The sequence below is a fragment of the Ipomoea nil genome, unplaced genomic scaffold, assembly GCF_001879475.1.
Source record: "Ipomoea nil cultivar Tokyo-kokei standard unplaced genomic scaffold, Asagao_1.1 scaffold0302, whole genome shotgun sequence".
Classification (NCBI taxonomy): Eukaryota; Viridiplantae; Streptophyta; class Magnoliopsida; order Solanales; family Convolvulaceae; genus Ipomoea; species Ipomoea nil.
The window spans coordinates 410,840-431,293 of NW_017616730.1; the positions used below are offsets into that span (position 1 = coordinate 410,840).

The 20,454-nt window shown below is 35.9% G+C and overlaps 3 protein-coding genes across 4 annotated transcripts; 2 read left to right on the plus strand and 1 right to left on the minus strand.

Moving 5' to 3' along the window:
* Window positions 1–3,051: 3,051 nt before the first annotated feature.
* LOC109160087 (kinesin-like protein KIN-14I) lies at window positions 3,052–8,694 on the plus strand. The gene is made up of 17 exons (XM_019308234.1): window positions 3,052–3,696; window positions 3,785–3,951; window positions 4,021–4,164; window positions 4,252–4,494; window positions 4,571–4,639; window positions 4,863–4,931; window positions 5,088–5,168; window positions 5,248–5,379; window positions 5,481–5,562; window positions 5,645–5,740; window positions 5,831–6,004; window positions 6,079–6,185; window positions 6,274–6,452; window positions 6,572–6,984; window positions 7,071–7,234; window positions 7,482–7,661; window positions 7,745–8,694. Exons 1-17 carry the CDS (start codon window positions 3,579–3,581, stop codon window positions 8,369–8,371), a joined length of 3,045 nt encoding a protein of 1,014 aa, XP_019163779.1. The 5' UTR covers window positions 3,052–3,578; the 3' UTR covers window positions 8,372–8,694.
* Window positions 8,695–9,133: 439 nt separating this feature from the next.
* LOC109160104 (chaperone protein DnaJ-like) lies at window positions 9,134–10,395 on the plus strand. The gene is made up of 5 exons (XM_019308267.1): window positions 9,134–9,593; window positions 9,676–9,763; window positions 9,858–9,934; window positions 10,032–10,088; window positions 10,178–10,395. Exons 1-5 carry the CDS (start codon window positions 9,486–9,488, stop codon window positions 10,292–10,294), a joined length of 447 nt encoding a protein of 148 aa, XP_019163812.1. The 5' UTR covers window positions 9,134–9,485; the 3' UTR covers window positions 10,295–10,395.
* A 9-nt stretch (window positions 10,396–10,404) lies between these two features.
* On the minus strand, window positions 10,405–13,777 carry LOC109160094 (probable polygalacturonase). Of its 2 annotated transcripts, XM_019308254.1 has the most exons (7): window positions 13,566–13,777; window positions 13,386–13,423; window positions 12,459–12,776; window positions 12,061–12,181; window positions 11,769–11,943; window positions 11,581–11,651; window positions 10,405–11,440 (listed from the first exon to the last, which is right to left on the minus strand). In XM_019308254.1, the coding sequence occupies exons 2-7, from the start codon at window positions 13,386–13,388 to the stop codon at window positions 10,761–10,763; spliced, it is 1,368 nt and encodes a 455-aa protein (XP_019163799.1). In that variant the 5' UTR covers window positions 13,389–13,423; window positions 13,566–13,777; the 3' UTR covers window positions 10,405–10,760. The 2 variants fall into 2 exon arrangements, with proteins under 2 accessions (XP_019163799.1, XP_019163792.1); XM_019308247.1 differs by lacking the exon at window positions 13,386–13,423 and having other exon boundaries at window positions 13,570–13,777.
* Between the last annotated feature and the right edge of the window lie 6,677 nt (window positions 13,778–20,454).

The following is a 20,454-nucleotide window of genomic DNA, read 5'->3' on the forward strand; positions in this document are numbered from 1 at the left end:
AGTACATACGCTGCTTTCCCTTGAAAATCAAACTTGTAATCTTGTAATTACTGAGTTTAACAACCTAACTGACTTGACTTGAGTTTTTCATTTTCTCTCCTCTTCTCATGCATGACTCATATCATGACATTTCCTCTTTAATATCCATATTCTTCTTTTTGTAAAGAAATAATGAATGAATGAGGAAACTCTATTCAAAAGATAAAGCAGAGTATGACTTAAGTTTTGGCCCAAACCATATGGGTATATAGCTACAGCGCAGCCCCTAGCTTTTAAGTACGTAGCAGCCAAGAAATGGGGTGTCTGGGGTCTAAGTTTCTATCCATCTGACAACGTAACATTAAACCAATCCAAAAGAAACCTCAAGCATGTACACTCTCGAATATGTTAAGGATTAATGATTTAGTTTATTTTCATTCATTTGTTGCTTAGTTTCGTCCTGTAAAATTAATTCTATGGCTGCAGATTTCCTTCGTCTCGTCATCCAAAAAAACAACTCTCAAATCCCCCAATATACCTTAATTCTTAGAGGTTGAACTTAAGTACCACTCAGAGTCAATATGAGTTTGTATCAGAGGTGGGGGGTTTTGGGTGGGTTGTGATGATGCAAAAGAAGATAGAGAAAAAAGAAGAGGGTAATGATTTGTGAGTGACTATGTTGTGATATTGTTATTACCAGAATATTAATGGATAGAAGATGAGGATATTGGATAGGATGCTCATCCACCAAAACAAAGAATCTATGATGAATTACGTTACAGTTTGTTTATGATTCGCCGTAGATGATGACTCCGAAAAGGATACAACGTGCCATTGTCGGCATTGTGCTCTCTGCCATTATGATTTTTTTACAGCCCTATTTGTGGTTCATATTCTGCTGAAATCGCCATGCCAGGCCACCCCAACAATGTTTTCATATCAAACCATCATATATACATCACTTTTATCAAACCATCATATATCTTTTATTTACGAAAATGCCACTGTAGTTTTTTTAAAATTACATTTGATTCGTTCATTTGGACACATGGACAGGGGTCTGCTGAAAATTATGGAATTTCCGACCACCTGAAAGTGATCTTAAATTAAGTCAAAAGCTAAAAGTGGTCGGAAATAGCAACAAAGATTTTTTCGAATACCAAAAGTGATTGAAACAAGACTTTCCACTTGATTTAAAATCAATTTCAGGTGATCAGAAATTCCATAATTTCCGGGACAACCATTCGCATGAGAGCGTGCCCATATATATATATATATATATATATATATATATATATATATATATATATATATATATATTTCACCCAAGAGCAACAATAATGTCTTCCTGAGTGCGACCCTGATCTTGCCATTCAACTGGATTGATGAGACTTCTTAACTAATTATAATTCAATTCCCTCTACACTTCTCATCCATGGTGGTTGATACGAACCCAAACTCCTTAAACCCTAACTAATATATATTAGATAAGGTTTGAAGTTTGATTTTTTATGGAAGTTGTCAATTGAACTTCGTAATTTGAACTGATCAACTATGAACAATCTAGATTAATTCTTATTGTAATCTTTTGTTAGTTAAGATCGCAAGACGAGTTTCATTCACAACACACATTCAGGTAGTGATGACGGATTTTGTGTAAATATAATCAAAGATGTATACTCCGTATAATTTTGGTATAATAGTTAAAGGTGGAATTATAGCTGTTACTATAATCAATCAAATCGAATCACTTTTTTTATGGAGTTTCGAAATGATTGCTTAAAGTAAAATAGTGGCAAAGTCACCCCTCTTGGTGCCCAATACAAAATACTATGGGAACCCTACCGATTATTAATTTGTTATAGGTTGGTAATGTACTCACTAAATATATGTATATTTTAAACAATAACAAATCAAAATTGGAGTAAATAATCATTGATATAAACATTCTTTAATAATATGTCATAATAACTAATTAAAGTGACTCATTAAAAAAATTAACAAATAGTATATCAATGACCTTGTGTCCTTATGATCTAGTGACATAAAATGGTTGAAGACAGAATTAGTAGTACGCTCTTTTACTTAATTTTTTATTCTTTAGAATCAGTACATTCTTTTGCTTAATTTTGTATTCTTTACTTAATAAATCAGAGATATAATGAAAATTTTACTTTGTAAACGCATATTTATCATTTTCCGAGTGTCATTGTGATACCATTGTAGGCCCCCAGGAGATGGTTCCTTTCCGTTACTACCAAACTGGAACCAAATAGGTTCGGTTGTCCCTAACCTAATATTTGAATTTTGGAACGTTACTACTCGGTGCTATATTCTTGCTTCAAGAAAGCTCAACTGCAAATCATTTTTTAAAGACATCATAAATTACCCTCATAAAATCTATAGAATAAATAGTGTGTGGTCATGTTTGATAAAATAGTTAGCCTATCAATCAATTTTGATTTATTTAACCACTATTAGCTGTTTAACTTATTAAACAATCAATATCAGTGTTCGATAGTTTTTTCAATTAGCTCTTTGAAAAAGTCATTTTGTATGTAATCACTAATCAGTTAACAACTAATTTACCACACTTTTTATACAATTAACCTATCAACTAATCAAATTTAGTAACTCAATCAGCTAATAGTCATTCACCGGATCATTATCTTCTGGACTGCGGGTCCACATCCTAAATATGAGCATGGATAGAGTTGAAAGGGGAAAGGATAACAGTATAAAATTGTCAAGAAATGAGAAAAAACATACGACAAGTGGACAAGTAGTGAGTTAAATCGTGGCGTGGATTGCTAAGTAACTGTTCCTAACGAACCTGAAGTTTACAGACTGCCAACCTAGTACGTACGACGTGGGTCATTCTTTAAAACTAAACTACCTGAATTCTTTGTATCTACACAACACAATTAATTAATTAGTTGAATATATAATGCATGCATATATACACACCTTATACCTCATAGCCAGCCTGCAAAGTGCAAACTTTCACCTTTTACACCATAATTTCGTATTAACGTATTACAGTATTACAGTTTTTCAAAAAAATTATTAAAAAAGCAATCTTTGTGGATTTTGTATTGATGGTGGAAAATCCCTGAACAAATTTGGAACGGTGTAAGTAAATGATATGGAGGGAAAGAGACGAGGCAGGAGGTTTGGAAGGAGGGTCGGAAAGATGTGGGCGAGTGGGGGAAAGAAAGAAGGATATATTCAAAGGAGGGAAGCACGTTGTGTAGTATAAAGCAGCAGGGCGTTTCTGTAGCCCAGACTCCACAGAGAGAGAGAGAGAGAGAGAAAGAGAGAGAGAGAGAGGGAAAGGGGAAGTGGGGAAAGGGAAAAAGAAGAGTGCTAGCCAGCCCAGCATAGTGTGCAAAGTTACAGGGAGGGACTAATCTTCTGGAGCAGTAGCGTACAAGAAACTTCCATTTCTGCAACCGCACCTTTCCTTTTCAAAGCTTCTTAATTTCCCAAGATTTTGCAATCCTACCTGATGTTGGGAGCTTGAAGTTTCCATTCCGATCAGGGAATCATCGATTCTTGAGATAATATCTCGTTTTTGTTTTTAGTTTATCTAAAATAAAATGGCGGCCGATGGAGCATTCTCGTTTTCGGTTGTGTCCGTGGTGGAGGATGTTCTTCAGCAGCACGGGACCCGATCGCGGGGTCTCGATTTGGACGCCCGTCGAGCCGAAGAAGCCGGTAATTTAAGTTCCCCCTTAGCTTTCTCCATTTCCATTTTATCTCCAAATTAAAGAAATGATTTTTATCATAAATGGATGGGTTGCAGCAATAAGGAGATATGAAGCAGCGGCATGGCTGAGAAAGATGGTGGGAGTGGTGGGGGCAAAGGATTTGCCTGCAGAGCCCTCTGAGGAAGAGTTCAGACTGGGCTTAAGGAGTGGAATTGTTCTATGCAATGTACTCAATAAGATTCAACCTGGAGCTGTTCCCAAGGTATGTATTCATTATGATTTCCAGTTGAGATTTTGAGAATGAGAATTGAAGTTGATGAACCCAAATCAGGTGGTTGAAAGCCCTAGTGATGCTGCATTGCTCCCTGATGGGGCAGCTTTGTCTGCATATCAATACTTTGAGAATGTGAGGAACTTTCTGGTGGCAGTTCAAGAAGTAGGAATACCCACTTTTGAGGCATCTGATCTTGAGCAAGTAAGTCAAGTCTCATTATTTCTGGGATCAATTTTGAAATTACTCATCAGTTTAGTGATATATATGACTAAATTGCTGATTTATCAGGGTGGGGCATCTTCTAGGATTGTCAACTGTGTTTTGGGTCTCAAATCCTACAGTGAATGGAAGCAGTCAGGTGGCATTGGTGTCTGGAAATTCGGTGGAAATGTAAAACCCACCACCACATGTGCTAAACAATTGACACGCAAAAATTCTGAGCCGTTTATGAGCTCATCTTCTTCAAGGAATATGCTGATGAATGAGAAATCTGGGAATTGTGCAGGAACCGAGACTGAAACTAATAGAATGGTAGTTATGCTTTGCTGATTAATTTAGGTTCATTGAATTCAAGGAAATGTTTATCCAAGTGTAATCGTATTTGCAGCCTAGCTCTTCGTTGAGCATGCTTGTTCGTGCAATTCTTCTAGATAAGAAGCCTGAGGAGGTTCCAAATGTAAGTTTGAACTATATATTTGAAGGAATTCGAAAGATTTAGCTTTTGTTAATTCCCTAGAGATTGTAATACTGCAGATCTGCTTAGGGTGTTAGTTGTACAATTAAGAAATGAACACTTTCTGGTTGGATCTTAATCAATTAAATCGGATTTTGAAGTTTTCTCTACTGTGTTCATTTCATGCCAAGAGGGTAGTAACTAGTAACTTTTTGTTTTTTTGCAGCTTGTGGAGTCGGTTTTGAGCAAAGTTGTCGAGGAGTTTGAGCTTCGCATTGCAAGCCAAAACGACGTGGCAAGTTTCTTGACTGCCAGTTGAACAACACTGCTTTCTTTTATGTTCATTATAGATTTTATCCTTCATTTTCTCTTTTATTTTTGCTTGTTTATACTTCTCTTCTTGTTTATATTTCGTGCATAGTCTGATGTACTTCTTGATGCACATATCCAGCAAAGGCGAGCAACTCTCAAGGATTCAATTGTTTCTCATGTTAACAAGCCAATTCCTAAACAAACTGCCGGGATCACCAAGGTAATAATCTAGCTGATGTATTTTGTGAGTTGTGGAGAGGATATAAATAATTCTTTGTTTCTTCTTCTTTTGCGTTAAGGTTGAACAAAGAAACATTAATGTAATGAAAAAAGAGGATTTTCAGAAGAACAACAATATCATCGATGAAGAACTTCAAAGAAGATGTCTTAAACAGCAAATGGTTGTCGATGAACAGGAAAAAGGTCTTAAGGTAAGACACTAAGACATAAAACTCTCTGAGATTCATGACTTTCTCCTATTTCTTGAACTCCAAATTTGACAGAAAAGAGTATTGGTTTAACTTCACTGTAGGAGTTGAAACAAACTCTTTCCACTACAAAAGCAGGTGTACAGTTCATGCAAATGAAGTTCGATGAGGAAATCCACAACATAGGTAAGAAATGTTGCTAATTTGTGCGTCAAAATTTACATTTTAGATGTCAGTTTTTCAGCCTAATGGCATCCCTGCTTTGTAGGTCTGCACATACACGGCTTAGCTCATGCAGCTTCAGGTTATCATAGAGTTCTCGAGGAAAACCGCAAGCTTTACAATCAAGTCCAGGACCTTAAAGGTACCATGTTGTTCTTTGAAAATTCTTATGATGCAAGTTACATTTCCTTCTGGTCTTGAGATGAAAAGGTTATACTTTGATTTCAATCAGGAAGCATAAGAGTTTACTGTAGAGTAAGGCCTTTCTTACATGGGCAATCGAGCTATTCGAGTGCCATAGATCAGATTGAAGATGGTACAATTACAATTAACACTCCATCCAAGCATGGGAAAGGGCATCGCTCTTTCAATTTCAACAAAGTATTTGGACCGTCTGCCACTCAAGGTTGGTAAACATTTTGCGAGAGGCTCTTATAATACTAACATTACCCCTATTACACCGTTTTTCTTTTTCTACAGGGGAGGTGTTTTCAGACACACAGCCACTGATTCGATCAGTCCTTGATGGCTACAATGTCTGCATTTTTGCATATGGTCAAACAGGATCAGGGAAAACATTTACCATGGTTAGATATGAAAAGCATTTCCTTGTCAAGTACTAGAAAGTATGGTTCGACTTTTTTGTCTGTGCTGAATTCTATGCTTTGTCTTCAGTCTGGACCGAAGGATCTCACAGAACAAAGCCAAGGGGTAAACTATAGGGCGTTGGGCGATTTATTCCTTCTTGCAGAGCAAAGAAAGGACACTTTCCACTACGATGTGTTTGTTCAGATGATTGAGATATATAACGAGCAAGTTAGAGACCTCCTTGTCACTGATGGTTTGAACAAAAGATATCCTCCACAGAAATGACACTAATTTATGTTTTTCTTACTGATTCCTTTTGTTCCCACGATTATTAGGCATATAAACCCCACATTCTTCATGATTGGATTCCTTAATCTGTTATTACATTAGAAATCCGCAGTTGCTCTCAGGGGCTCACTGTGCCAGATGCTAGTGTGGTTCGTGTGACTTCAACTTCAGATGTTATCGATCTGATGAACCTAGGACAAAGGAACCGTGCAGTAGGGGCAACAGCACTAAATGATCGTAGCAGCCGCTCTCACAGTTGCTTAACTGTTCATGTTCGGGGGCAAGACCTGACTTCTGGAACGAGCCTTCGTGGTTGCATGCATTTGGTTGATCTTGCTGGGAGCGAGAGGGTCGATAAGTCTGAAGTCACGGGAGATAGACTAAAGGAGGCACAGCACATTAATAAATCTCTTTCTGCTCTAGGTGACGTAATATCCGCCCTTGCACAGAAGAATGCACATGTCCCTTACAGGAACAGCAAACTTACACAATTGCTTCAGGACTCTCTTGGTGAGGATATATAGTGAGTGGATCATTAAAGTTTGTTCTTGATTTCCTTTCCAGAATGTCACCGGGTTCGTTTTATGGTGTTTTAGGTGGACAGGCCAAGACGCTGATGTTCGTCCACATAAGCCCCGAGCCTGATGCCGTTGGAGAAACAATCAGTACGCTTAAATTTGCTGAGAGAGTGGCTGCTGTGGAACTCGGTGCTGCAAGAGTAAACAAAGATTCTGCAGATGTAAAAGAGCTTAAAGAACAGGTACTAAGGTTTTGTTTCCTCTTTCTTGGTATGGTATGATAGGAAACTAGGTGTGAGCATATAGCCATTAATGTGCAATCCAACTATCAGCTTAGGCTGAGATAGAACACATGCTTCAATTTGGTATCAGAGCCAGATCAAATGTCATGGGTTCGAATCTCAGCCCACCTCACAGGGGGCGTGTGAGCATATAGCCATTAAGTGTTTTTTACACTGTCCGGAAGCTAATGTTTATTGAAATCATCAGATATCTGTTCTGAAGGCTGCACTAGCGAAGAAAGAAGCAGAACCAGTCTCCATTCAACATAAGCTTCAGAGCAGCCCACATATCATGCAGCCATCGTCTTTCCAAACTAGTTTACATGGCAAAGATACACTCACAAGTTCAAACAATCAGAGGAAACAATCAGAAGTAGATTGCATTGAGGTAATTATCTTTGATAGCCTTGCTTGTTGGCTTGTGGCAGTTGTTATCTTCCAGATAATCATGAAAATTCTTGTGATTTGCAGGTGAACAAGAAGCCTGGATTAAGGGAAAAGAGGCAAAGCTTTGATCTTGATGAGTTACTGGGAAATTCCCCTCCATGGCCACCGGTGAGCAGTCCTGGCGAAAACTATAGAGAAGATAATAAGCTTATTAGCTCGGGCGAGTGGGTAGACAAGGTGATGGTGAACAAGCAAGAACCGATTCAAGGAATGGAAAGCCCGTTTGGGTGTTGGGAATCTGAAATGGGAAACATGTCTGACATTTTTTACCAGAAATACCTCTCAGACTCCTTCAAATCGCTCCCAAAAAAACCGTGTAACCTGTTCCCTGACAGCAACCATTTTGACATCACGGCTTCTGCTGATGATCTGGATGAACTCGATGCTGCAACAAGCGATTCATCTGAACCGGATTTGCTTTGGCAGTTCAACCATTCCAAATTTGGCAGTTTTGGCAATGGTATGGTATCATCAAATGTCCCAAAACCAAACATGAAACCAATGAAGAGTCCAGAATCTAGAACCAAGCCTAACAAAACAGGCCCTTCACACTCGAGAAAGCCTAGCGGTGGAAGTGGTCATAATCCTCAACGTGGTGGAAGGCAGGCCATTCCTGCTGAACTGAACCGTAAACCTGGAAACAGGAAGTAGAATGTGAGAAAAACTGTTTCTGATTCTTTTATTTGTTCCCTTGTTTTTAATTGGGGAGTGAGAGATAGAGAGGTTTGTGTAGAGCTTTTTCTGGCTTTATTTTCTTTGTTCCTATTGCTTACATACACATACTTGTGAGTACAGCAACCCACACCCCCAGTTGCCTGTAGGTTTGCTGTATAACTTTTGAGTGTTTCCCTTCCATCCTTGAGAGATAACCAGTGTGCAGAAAAAGGTAATTACCAGTGTAGTTTATACCATGTTTCAAAAACAATGACATGTAAATTTCCACATACATACAAGTTTGATGATTTTCTTTCTTACTCTTTCCATTTTACCTGTTTAGTTTACTATTCGAATGATGTGACTTTTGACACGAGTTTATAATTCTTTATATTCATACAGTGTTGCAGAAGGTGCTAGGCGCTAGTCAGTTGCCCGGGGTCGCCTAGCGCCTAGAGTGCCTCCTAGGCGGTTGGGTAATTCGAGTATATCGTCTCCACTTTTCCCACTCAGGATTGTGAGTTAGACTATTATTATCCCACAAACTAGTCGGCTACATATGTTAGATGGTTATTGAGTACATGACTGGAGGAGCAACCAAGCAGGCAAAAAATACCACTCGATCAAGTTGGGCGCCAACTAGGCGGAGTTAGGCGCCCAACTCAGGTGCCTAGTCGGCCGGTTAGTCGACCAGCTAACTAAAAGCCGCCTAGAGCTGAAATCGCTTCAGCCTAGCGGCGCCTAGGCCGATTTTTACAACACTGTATTCATACAATATTGCTTGTGAATTTATATGATTATATAAGGTAGATAAAAAGGCAATGGAACACCACAGTTTGTGAGGGAAAATGTGTGATTGTAATTAAATCAGATATTGAAAGCTGAGATGTTTTGCAGTCCCCCTCCAAGATATTTCAGCCACCAGATTTTGAGGTCAGACAATTAACTTCTGGAACCTTCTTCTGAGTCAGCACACACAATTCTTACTTTTTCTCACACTAAAAACTCAACATATTAAACCAAATTTGCCAGAATGCATACAACACAAACCCTGCTTCCTCAGTACTGCATGCTTCTTGCTGAAATTTTCTGGGAATTGTAGTAATAATACATGGAGTTAGTGCGTTCCAACGGAGAATCTTGTTATTATTCTGTGCTTGGAATCTGTAAACAAGCTTCAGATGCTCAAATCCGAGGGGCTTACAGGAAACTTGCTCTGGTACTCTACTGCATATTCATGATCATCGTCGCCTTCATTCTTGGTTTTGTTTTAATTTTTTGTTTTTTTTTTTGTGTTCAAGAAATGGCACCCAGATAGATGTGTGAAAGACCCTGCAATTGTTGGACAAGCAAAACATAAATTTCTGCAAATTCAAGAAGCTTATTCTGGTAGAGTGAAATGATACTACTTTTTCATGTGTATGTCTGTCTGACTGTCTGTCTATTAGTGGATACATTCATACACCATTGTTATATATTGCAGTTCTGTCTGACAAAGGGAAGAGATCAGTCTATGATGCTGGGTTACTTGACCTGTTGGCAGATAACAGTGATGATAAAGTTAGTTTCTTTTTACTTTTTTTTTTAAAAATTATTTTTTGTATGTTCTGAGTTCTGACAAGCTCAAAGCATCTGGTTTTTATCATCATTTGAACAGGAATTTTGTGGGTTCATGCAAGAAATGGTGGCCATGATGGAAAAGGAGAAGTCTCAGGTAACCTAGTTCTGCAACATTCATATAATTTTAAGGATTCCCCAAATGATACATGGTTCATCTTACATTAATCTGGGTTGTTTCTGTAGGCTGCAAGTAGTTTGGAGGATCTACAGAACATGTTGCAGGAGATGATGGAAGGGGCTGAAAGATTCAATCAAGAAAGCCAGGAAACAGCAGAAAGAACACATTTTATACTGTCATGATGCTTCAATTCATCTGAGATTCCAGTTGGATTTTTATGCAGTTTTTGCCTATAAATATTGCATAATTGTAATAATATATAATATGGCAGTATTCACTAAAACTGAGTGTATAGATTCTCACAAGATGGCAGTTTTATTGCAACAATATCACTTCACTATAACACCCCTTTCACCTGACAAATCTTTGAGCTGTTCCAGTGCTCAAATTAACAATGTGAAATAAATGACTAAAAGCTGGAAATAAATAAATGGACAGGAACAAATATCTGAATGAACTTCGCGCTACCAAAACTTTTCTTACATGAACAAAGAACCGATGCTGTACACAGGTGATGATCTGCAACGTCAAGAATTTTGCTTGCCCGAGCTTTACTGATTCACGTTTTATTTCGAGTATACACCAGCAAAGAATTTCATCTCATTGTGCAGATTCAACAAATAGAAAGTGTATAACTTGGGAGGATGATTAAAGGATTGCAACTTGAGTGAATGGACGCAAAAGGGAGGTGTAAGTTGTTGAATATGTACCAGAAATCGGGTTCTGAAGCTCTGAGCAAGGCTCGGGCGAGACATTTGAAGAAACACCCGACACAGCGTAGCATACCCATTGCGGTGTTGAAGTGTCGGGCGAAATGGAGAAGTAGATATCCGAGAGGCATATCGAGGTGAAGGGAGATTCGGGTAATCCAGTGAAATTCCCGGCTGTTGAGATATTTGTTCCAACTATGTCCTTGAAGGTGATATTGCTGACCACAGGATATGCGTTAGGGTCAAAGTTGTCATCCGGATGTGTGTCAACGTAACCCGTGGCTTTGATTCCCACCGAAACATTTTCCATTTCCACACCCGACAAAATAACACCCTGGATATAACCGCCCCTTCCTCTAGCCGTCTTCAATTCAATCCCCACAAGTGATTCGTGAACTAAAAGATTCTCTACAAGTACATTTGAGATTCCACCCGACATTTCACTACCAAACGCCACGCCAGCCCCCTCAGTAGACTGCAATCGAACGTCTCGAATGTGGACATTTTCAGTAGGTTTCCCATAGGCAATTCCATACTCATCCCAACCACTTTTGAGCGCAATAGCGTCCTGACCCATGCTAATGTTGCTATTTTCAATGCAGACATGGTTGGAAGAATCTGAATAAAAGGTATGAAATAGATCAAATTTCCTTTACAAAATTTCAAATTTACACAAGCAAGGGCAAATCTCCACTTAAAATAGAGATATAATCATCCTCAACATTCGAAAAGATAAAGCCAATGTATTTTCAGCAAACCTGGGACGATGCCATTAGTGTATGGTGACTTGGATGGAGAATGAACCGTTATGTTCTGAACAAGCACATTACTGTAAAAGTGTAAAACAGTAAACGATTCTGTGAACTTCACCAAATATACACACAAACACAATGTTTACAAAATCATAAATACAGATAGCACTAACAAGGCACATTAAACACGGTACCTGCAATATGCGGGACGAATGTTCCAAGCAGGAGCATTCAAAAAGGTCAAGTTTGAAATAACAACATGACTAGAACTGATGAATTCCACGAGATGGGGGCGACTGTAATTCAAGGCATGCTGATCAAACTGTTCCCACCACACGGCACCCTGCCCGTCAATAGTTCCATTATTGCCTGCAGAATGAATTGACATAAGGGGGGTGCAAGATTCGTACAAAACTAACTAATCACCACTTCCCCAAAATTAAAAACAATAATGTACTTGACCACCTTAGGGTAGAAATTTCTTGCCTGTTATCACGACATCTGTCACATTGCTTCCGGTAATCAAGCTGCGATATCTTCCACCGGGTACCTCAATACTTCTCCCATAAGATGGCAAGGGACCAACTACTTCCCAATGACTGTAATCCTGATAAGAATGTTCGAGTAAAGATGGTAGCATAAGCTCTTGCATATAAGCTTAATGTAGGATATATTTGTTGAGCATATAGCCTTAATGTGCAATCCAACTATCAACTTAGGCCAGCTTAGGCTTTTAGTTGAGATGGAGCACATGCTTCAATTTGGTATCAGGGTCATAGGTTCGAATTTCAGCGCCACCCATAAGTGACTACGGTCCACGTGTTGCTTGGAAACAACTTATTATTTTCATAAAAGATGATGAAATTTGAGTTGTGAATCCTGACCTCTGATCCAAGAATAATGGCATCTTTCTCCAAGAAGAGTGTGAGGTGACTAGTGAGATCAATAGTTCCCGTCAGCCACTTGCCTGCTGGAACATAGAGCTGTGCCCCACCCTTGTCCGTGAAGGACTTGAGATAAAATATGGCATTCTGAAACGCTACAGTATTTAATGTTTTCCCATCCCCCACAGCCCCAAACTCCAATACTGACACACTGTGAGGTCTGGGTTTCAAAGGTTTATTCAACTTGCATTCTCCCTCGAATTGAGCTTCAGTGTGTTCTACGCCTTTATTCAGCAACAATATCAAAATCAGTAATACCTGGAAAGAACGATTCAAGGGCGTCAAAAAGGAAAAAGGTAAAGGGAACTTCAATTAAAACATCCAACATATCAATTCTAAATGCTTTTGAAAATTCAGGAAATGCATTAAAGAACTCAACTTGATTGGCCAATGAGAATGAAACTTGTTTAAGGTCAAAAGTATAAAAAAGATGAAGAAAGAAACAGCAATGGAAATAAAGCTGGAAAGAGATTTGAACTCCAAACTCGTGCTAATGTAATGATCACATTGACTCATGAATATTGCACCTGTAACAGCTAGCAAGCAGATCACTCAATAGCCCCTCTTGGGCAAAATGTTTAATCTAAATCCTACCAATTCACAATACTGCCTTCACCACAAAAGAAATTGAAGAAAATGCAGAACTTTAAGATTAGCAACATCACAAAATCCTGAATCTACCCTTTCTTTTAATCTCCATCAGAAACCAGAAGACAATGTGGATCAAACAATACGCCCTAAAACACTCAAGGATAACAGATCAACTCAATACCAAAAGAAATCAGAAAAAAAAGCAGCAGTCTTGAAGCATAACAAGTAACCCCTCATCCTCAAAATTTTGCAGAAAACAAGAATGACAGTACAAACCATGTTCTGAAGTCAATTTCAATCACAGAGCCTCCAATCTGACAAGACAAGAGAGAAGCACTAAATTCATACAAACACTGGACTAAACAGACAACGTTGTGAGATACCCAAAGCGGAAAAAAAGATCAGGAAACAGCAACTCAGCTATTGTTAGCAGAACCACAAAAAAAAACAACGTACTTACTAGCGCCTTCATGGGATTTCTCTCTTCTTCTCCCATTGAGCAGTCAAAAAAGTCAGTCCCCCACCGCCCTATAAGAAGCTTCAAACACTTTCGAGCAGAGTGAAGAAGAAGAAGAAGAGAGGGCGCTTGTAATTTTATGATATCGGTGCTATTGCTATTGACGACAAGGAAAAAAGGAACGACCGAGTGATCGAGTGGCAATTAAGATGGAATAAAATAAAAAAGAATTAGTCCGTATATTGACAATATTATAAAGTAATACAAAAAACAGTGTGAAAAGAGGAAGCAACACCTCATATAATAAGAAGACCATATAGAAACAAATCACCCCGTGATTTGAGACGATCCATATCAACAATATAATCAATCTTGTAATATTTTGATATCAATATTATGATTCACCCATTCATCTATTTGTAACATATTATTAAATTCAAACACATATTGATTACAAATCAAAAAATTTTCATTGGCTAGTATGTTATCAACATGTTGCAACATAATTGTGTGTTTTATTGACCCATTGAGTTGATTTAGTGGTCATAAAAGCCATCATAAATTAATAAGTTTCATTAAGAGAGAAGGGACGAGAGTTTAAATTTCTCAATAATATGAATCTTACTTAATTGGTTTCAAAAATTTTGAATATCAAAATTTACCTGTCATCTAATACATGTGAGTTCAAATGACACAATTTTTCTAGAGTTAGCATAATTCAGTTGTGTTTTGTTTTTTCGTAATTTTTTAATATTAATATTATATTATTAAATAGGATGTTATTAACTAATGACATTGTGGTATAAGGGCATGAAATGACTATCTCAAATAAGTAGTCGTGAATTTAAGCCTCAGTAAAAATAATATCAACCCTTTATACTTCATAGATTAAGAAAATAGTTATAAATAGATACTACGTTTTATCATACTACTCAACAAAACAAAAATGATATTAATGAGATAATTAAGAGCATAAAATGGGGGATTTTGTGTGTGCGGGGACAGGGAAAGTAGCATGGAGCGGAGATGAGAGGACAGGAGAGTGGGGGCCACAAGAAATGATGAATGAGGATAGCTAGGCTGTCATCACTGAGTTTCCACTTTCCATATCAAAATGATATGCGAGTGAACCCCCACAATTCCTACCTCTTTCAATTAACATAACACTAGCAAGTAACCTTATGACAACAATTAATAAGTACTACTAAATCTTCTTTTTCATATTATAAATAGTTTCAAAAATATCACCAATATGTATTCGACAAATAGATAAGGATCGATGCTTATTTATTTTATTTCTTTTAATAAAATTCAAGATGTTATTATCGTTATATATTTATTATGTTAATTGTTATTTATTTATATATAACGACCATAAAGTTACATTTTTACTATTAATTATAATTTTTGACAATTAATGACAAGTATTTGATCTTAGTATATAGCCAATGATCAATTCATAAAACTTATACACTAAACATATATGTTGATTCTGAATTTTTTTTTAGTGGGGTAAAAGGCCTAAGGCCCGGGAGGTTAATAAAACCGTCTAGTAGCTACTTCATTAGCATCGCGGTTCAGAGCCGGAATCAACTCTTCTGGAGAGTGATGGAAAATCGTCGTGCCCCATGTGAACCCACTACAATCCCTTCTTTAATGTATTTATACAAATTAGAACAATGATTGTCCTTGACCAAAATAGGAAAGTAAATTCTCAAATTCACATGATCAATTACAAATTAATTGACCATAAAAAATGGTAAACAATCTCCTAAAATATGGTAATAAATCACTAAAATTATTATTTCTTCCATAACTCACATATCAAACTTTCTAGTTGATTATACCCAAAATGTCACTTTGTTAAGGATGTGAATATATATATGCAATCAATATTGACTAACAAACTCTTTATCCACATATCCAACACGGTTGATGTGGTGGTTTAGCACTTGTCTCTTAAGCATGAGGTTGCGGTTTGATCCCACCCGTATAGGAACGGGAGATTAGTCTTTTGACTATCGGTTGAAGGGATACTCTATCCCAAAAAAAAAAAAAAACCTCTTTATCCACATGCATCAATATTTTATTAGCCAAAATTAAATTGCACAAAAACTTTTCATCTATATTTATATATATACTACTTCATTCAAAATGATTGGATGTATACAACCAGATACGTGACCAAAATGGATATGGCCCAATTGATAACTACACTTCTACCATTAAAAAAAAAAAAAAAAAAAAAAAAAAAAAAAAAAAAAAAAAAAACTGTCAATCAAAACACACAAGCTAGAACGAAAACAACATGTACGTTTCCACACATTTGATGTAACTTATTATAATTGGATATGTATTGAAATTTGAAATTACGTGGTAACAACTGGTGGCTACGACATATCACATGTGGCCAAAATTTTACAGCCAAATTGCTCCAATACTCCGTACTACTCAAACATGAAAACAAAGAAAAGTAAAAATGGTTGAGGGAGACAACTAATAGTGATACACCATGACAACGATGTTGTGATACACCATGAAATTAGTTGATACGCCTAAAAAATGAGTAATTAAACACTCTAATAACTATTTTCTTTTGTTGTTACCATCCCCAACTCCAAAGACCCAGCGTCATGACTCGATAGAGCATCTGAGATGATATAAATCAACTGAAAACATTTGGTCGCACAAGGAGTCCCTCAAGTTGAGAGGTTACTCTCACACTGTTATTGGTGAGACTCGATTCCAAATTTACTCTCACACTGTTGTTGGTGAGACTCGATTCCAAGTCATTGTTCTCAAACTTCATCTATGTGACTAACTGAGCTGTCCATCCGAACTGTTTTTATTTTTTAAGCATATTAATCGATGTGATAATGTATCACGTTACTCCGATCCCTCCGCCGTAGCATAATTGATTGAGAGACCGCACGACCGGAACTGTCCACAGCCTCGTGATTGGAATTTCTTTTCCGGTCAAACGGAAATATATCAACCACTCCCGACTTTGTTATGCCTAGTACACTAATAAATGTCAGTCATTTTTTAACTCTTCCTTAACTTAAAAAAACAAAAAACAAAACAAAACATTTTATTTATATACATATATTAGCATGAAAAATACTGTTTAGAATTTTTTTTGAGTGATGAGACAAATTCATTATTACTATTTGAGAATGTACACTAATTAAATTTTGTTATTGTATAATAATCTATAAATCACATTAGAGATAAATAACATTAAAAAAATCAATTATAACAATAATTAAATTCGTAATTTTTTAATATCAGAATAATGTTTTATATACTCTGACAACTCATTCGTGCCACTTGTCAGTCAACCTGCCCAGTACATTGTATTTTTTGCATGTCGTATTGTCATCCTACAGGGCCGACCATGCACGAGCATTTGTTCATCTATCGTATTATTCGATCTATAGCATCTCATGCTTTATTACAGCAACCTAAAATCCTTGGAATTATTAATTTAAAAAAAAAAATTACGAATGATTTTATTACTTATTGTTCATCCATAGTATTACTTACTGTTTACAAATTTTATTTTTAAATAATATGATTTTATGTGGTATGAATATTGTAGAAAGAATTTCAATGCGTATGGTACGTTGAACATGATAGAAGGATGGTCCTGGGGGGTGGGGTCCCTGATATATAAATTAGCTGAGGGCTTTCTGTTTCTGCACATGACTAAATAAGGTACAATTTATTTGATTTATTTAATTTATTTATTGGAGAATGATTGAATGATGAAGTTAATAATAGTGGCGAGAAGAAGCATCTACGCATGTGGCCATGAGGGTGTTCCTTTGTCTCCGCTGCCATGCTCGTAGAATTTGACTCTTATTCAGAAAAATTTAATAAAATTATATATATATATATATATATATATATATATATATATATATATAAAATAAAATTTTGACTTGTAATTATATTATAAGTTTATTTACAAATAAATTTTGATTACGTCGATGGATTCCCTTATATCTTAAGAAACATGAGTTTGATATTGTCAAGTAAGTAGAGCATAATTTGTCATATGTGATTTACAAATAATTATAAAGAGCGATACTTATCCAATACACTTTGTCACCAAAAAAAAAAAAAGGAGAAAACAAATACGGCAAATTTTACTATGGACCATGGTCTATGTAGTAACATAAACTATGAAGTATGTATCATTTAAATTACACTTCAATTTCATTTGAGAATATTGCTATGTTTTTTGTTTCATTTTTCACACACACTAGTTTCACTATAAGTCTATAACAATACTAAAGTATCATTTTAATTCTACTACATTTTCATTTGACAATATACATTATTACATTAGCTCTGATCCTTTTTTTTTTTTTTTTTTGGTTTCATTTTTCACAAATGCTAGTTTAATTATAGTAATGTTGAAGTATTATTTTAATTACACTTCAGGTTCATTTGACAATATATATTATTGTATGGTTCTAGATTTTAATTTCATTTTTCATGCACACTAGTTTCATTATAGCAACATTAAAGTGTCATTTTAATTATATTACAGTTTCATTTGACAATAATGTGTTCTGTTATTTAGTTTCATTCTCCATACACACTAATTTCATTATAATAATATTAAAGTATCATTTTAATCATACTCCACACAGTGATCCACTGTATAATAATTGAACAAATACCAATCGTTATACCATCTCCCAGAATGACGTCATTTTGTATTCTGTTATAAAATTCTGTGTTTTCAGGTATAAAATTATGTGTTTCCTATTATATAATTCTGTACATTCGAAACATGAAGATTTTCAGGTATAAGATTATGTGTTTTTAGGTATAAAATTATGTGTTTTCAGGTATAAAATCCCGTATTTTCTATTATACAATTCTGTACATTCGAAACATGATTTTTTTTTTAAGGATTTAACAGCAAACACGTGAAAAAGGTTAAACGACGTCGTTTTGGGCCAGGGAGCACAATGCACTATGCGCCCTGGTGCACAGTATAATTTGCCAACAAATACTGTCTATTTGCTATTATCCGGGGGCCAAATGTATGTCTCTGTTGACGGGCCGTAGAATGAATTATCCATAATCTTGATATTACCGGAAATGGGCTCTTCCTGGGTTTGGATTGAGTCATGGGCTATTCAGGCTATTTTCAAACCCAGATCTATATTTTAACAAAAGTCCCTAATTTCCTTTGTATATTAGGACAAATTGAAAGGTATTACATGGAGCTACAAGGTTCTATATACGATTTAAATCATTCTTAGAATAATTGTAATTAAAGAATGTGTTATGTCTCAATCTAAAAAATTTTAAAACCTGATAGTTGGACCACCTGTACATATATGTTTATATATTCTATGTTCAGAAGGTATAAATGTATCGTAGAGTGCTATTGAAAATCTTGTGATAAAAGTGATCTTTTATACATAAATCGGTCTTTGGTTGAAACAATTTGTAGGTTACAGAGAATGACTTTACTCGATTGGATTGGATAATGAGTAATCACCCTTTTTCCCTTTCCTAGTTTTCACATGTAATGTTCTTTTTTATGGGTTTTAAACAATACGTTTTTTTTTTTTTTTTTTTTTTTTTTTTTTTTTTTTTTTAAGATTTGAACACATAACATTTGGTATGAGGTTGACTCTGATACCAAATTGAAGCACATCTCATCTAAAAGAAGTTGATAATTGAATTGTACATTTATGTTATATATATATATATATATATATATATATATATTATATGCTCAAACAGTGGGTGGGGAAGAAAACAATTGGTTGCAAATTGAAATGTAATGACCAAATGAACTTTTTCATGAACATGATGGCGACAAGTATGGGCAGATGAATGAATCTTTCATTATTATACATACAATAATATGCATGCACCTTCCTCCACTTACACTATCTGCCACCAGTCGTCGTCTGTCCATTTTTTTAAATCTTTGGTTTCTCCTTTAAAACCCATCAGTCAAATGTATCATATCGTATACATGCAACTCCTTAAATCAATACGGTCAGCATTGGAACGTTATGCGGAGCATATGCCCACCTTGTGAGATAGGTCCGGTTCTATATTCATAATTTTTATATTGTAAATTCATAATTTTTATACTGTAGATTCATAATTTTTATATTGTAGATTCATAAAATTTATACTTTATATTTATAATTTCTAAACCGTAGATTCATAATTTAAATACAGTAGATTCATAATTTCTATCAAGGTTGAAAAAATCGCTAGGCGCCTGGAGACCGCCTAGGTGGCCGGGCACGATTTTTGCAATACTGATTTCTATACTGCATATTCATAATATCTGTACTGTAAATTCATAATTTTTGTACTGTAAATTTATAATTTCTAAACGGTATAGTTATCAAATTATGAACATATAGTTCTCTGATTTGTGAAAGCAGAGTTCAACAATTGGAATCTAAAGTATAAATTTTATGAATCTACAATATAGAAATTATGAATCTATAGTATATAAATTATGAATTTACAATATAGAAATTATGGATATAGTACCGTGTCCACCTTACAAGGTGGGCACGTGCTCACAGCATAATTTGTCGTCAGCACTTTACTGCTTAATTGGACCGGCCTAATACAGAGATAGAGATTAGTTCAAGTATGATGCGGATTTAAATACTTCCGGCCTACAATTAAGATCTGCTCATGACACCTCATGGTATATATATATAACCCTAACGTTATAACGTCCTTTAACGTTGTTGTGCAATGGCCAACCTTTGCTCCCCAACCGTTTGCAAGAAAGTATACTTTCCTAACTCTTTACACAGCTAACACAGGACTAATGCCCCCACGCAACTGCCAAATTTTGTATTAGACTTGATCTGTATACCCACT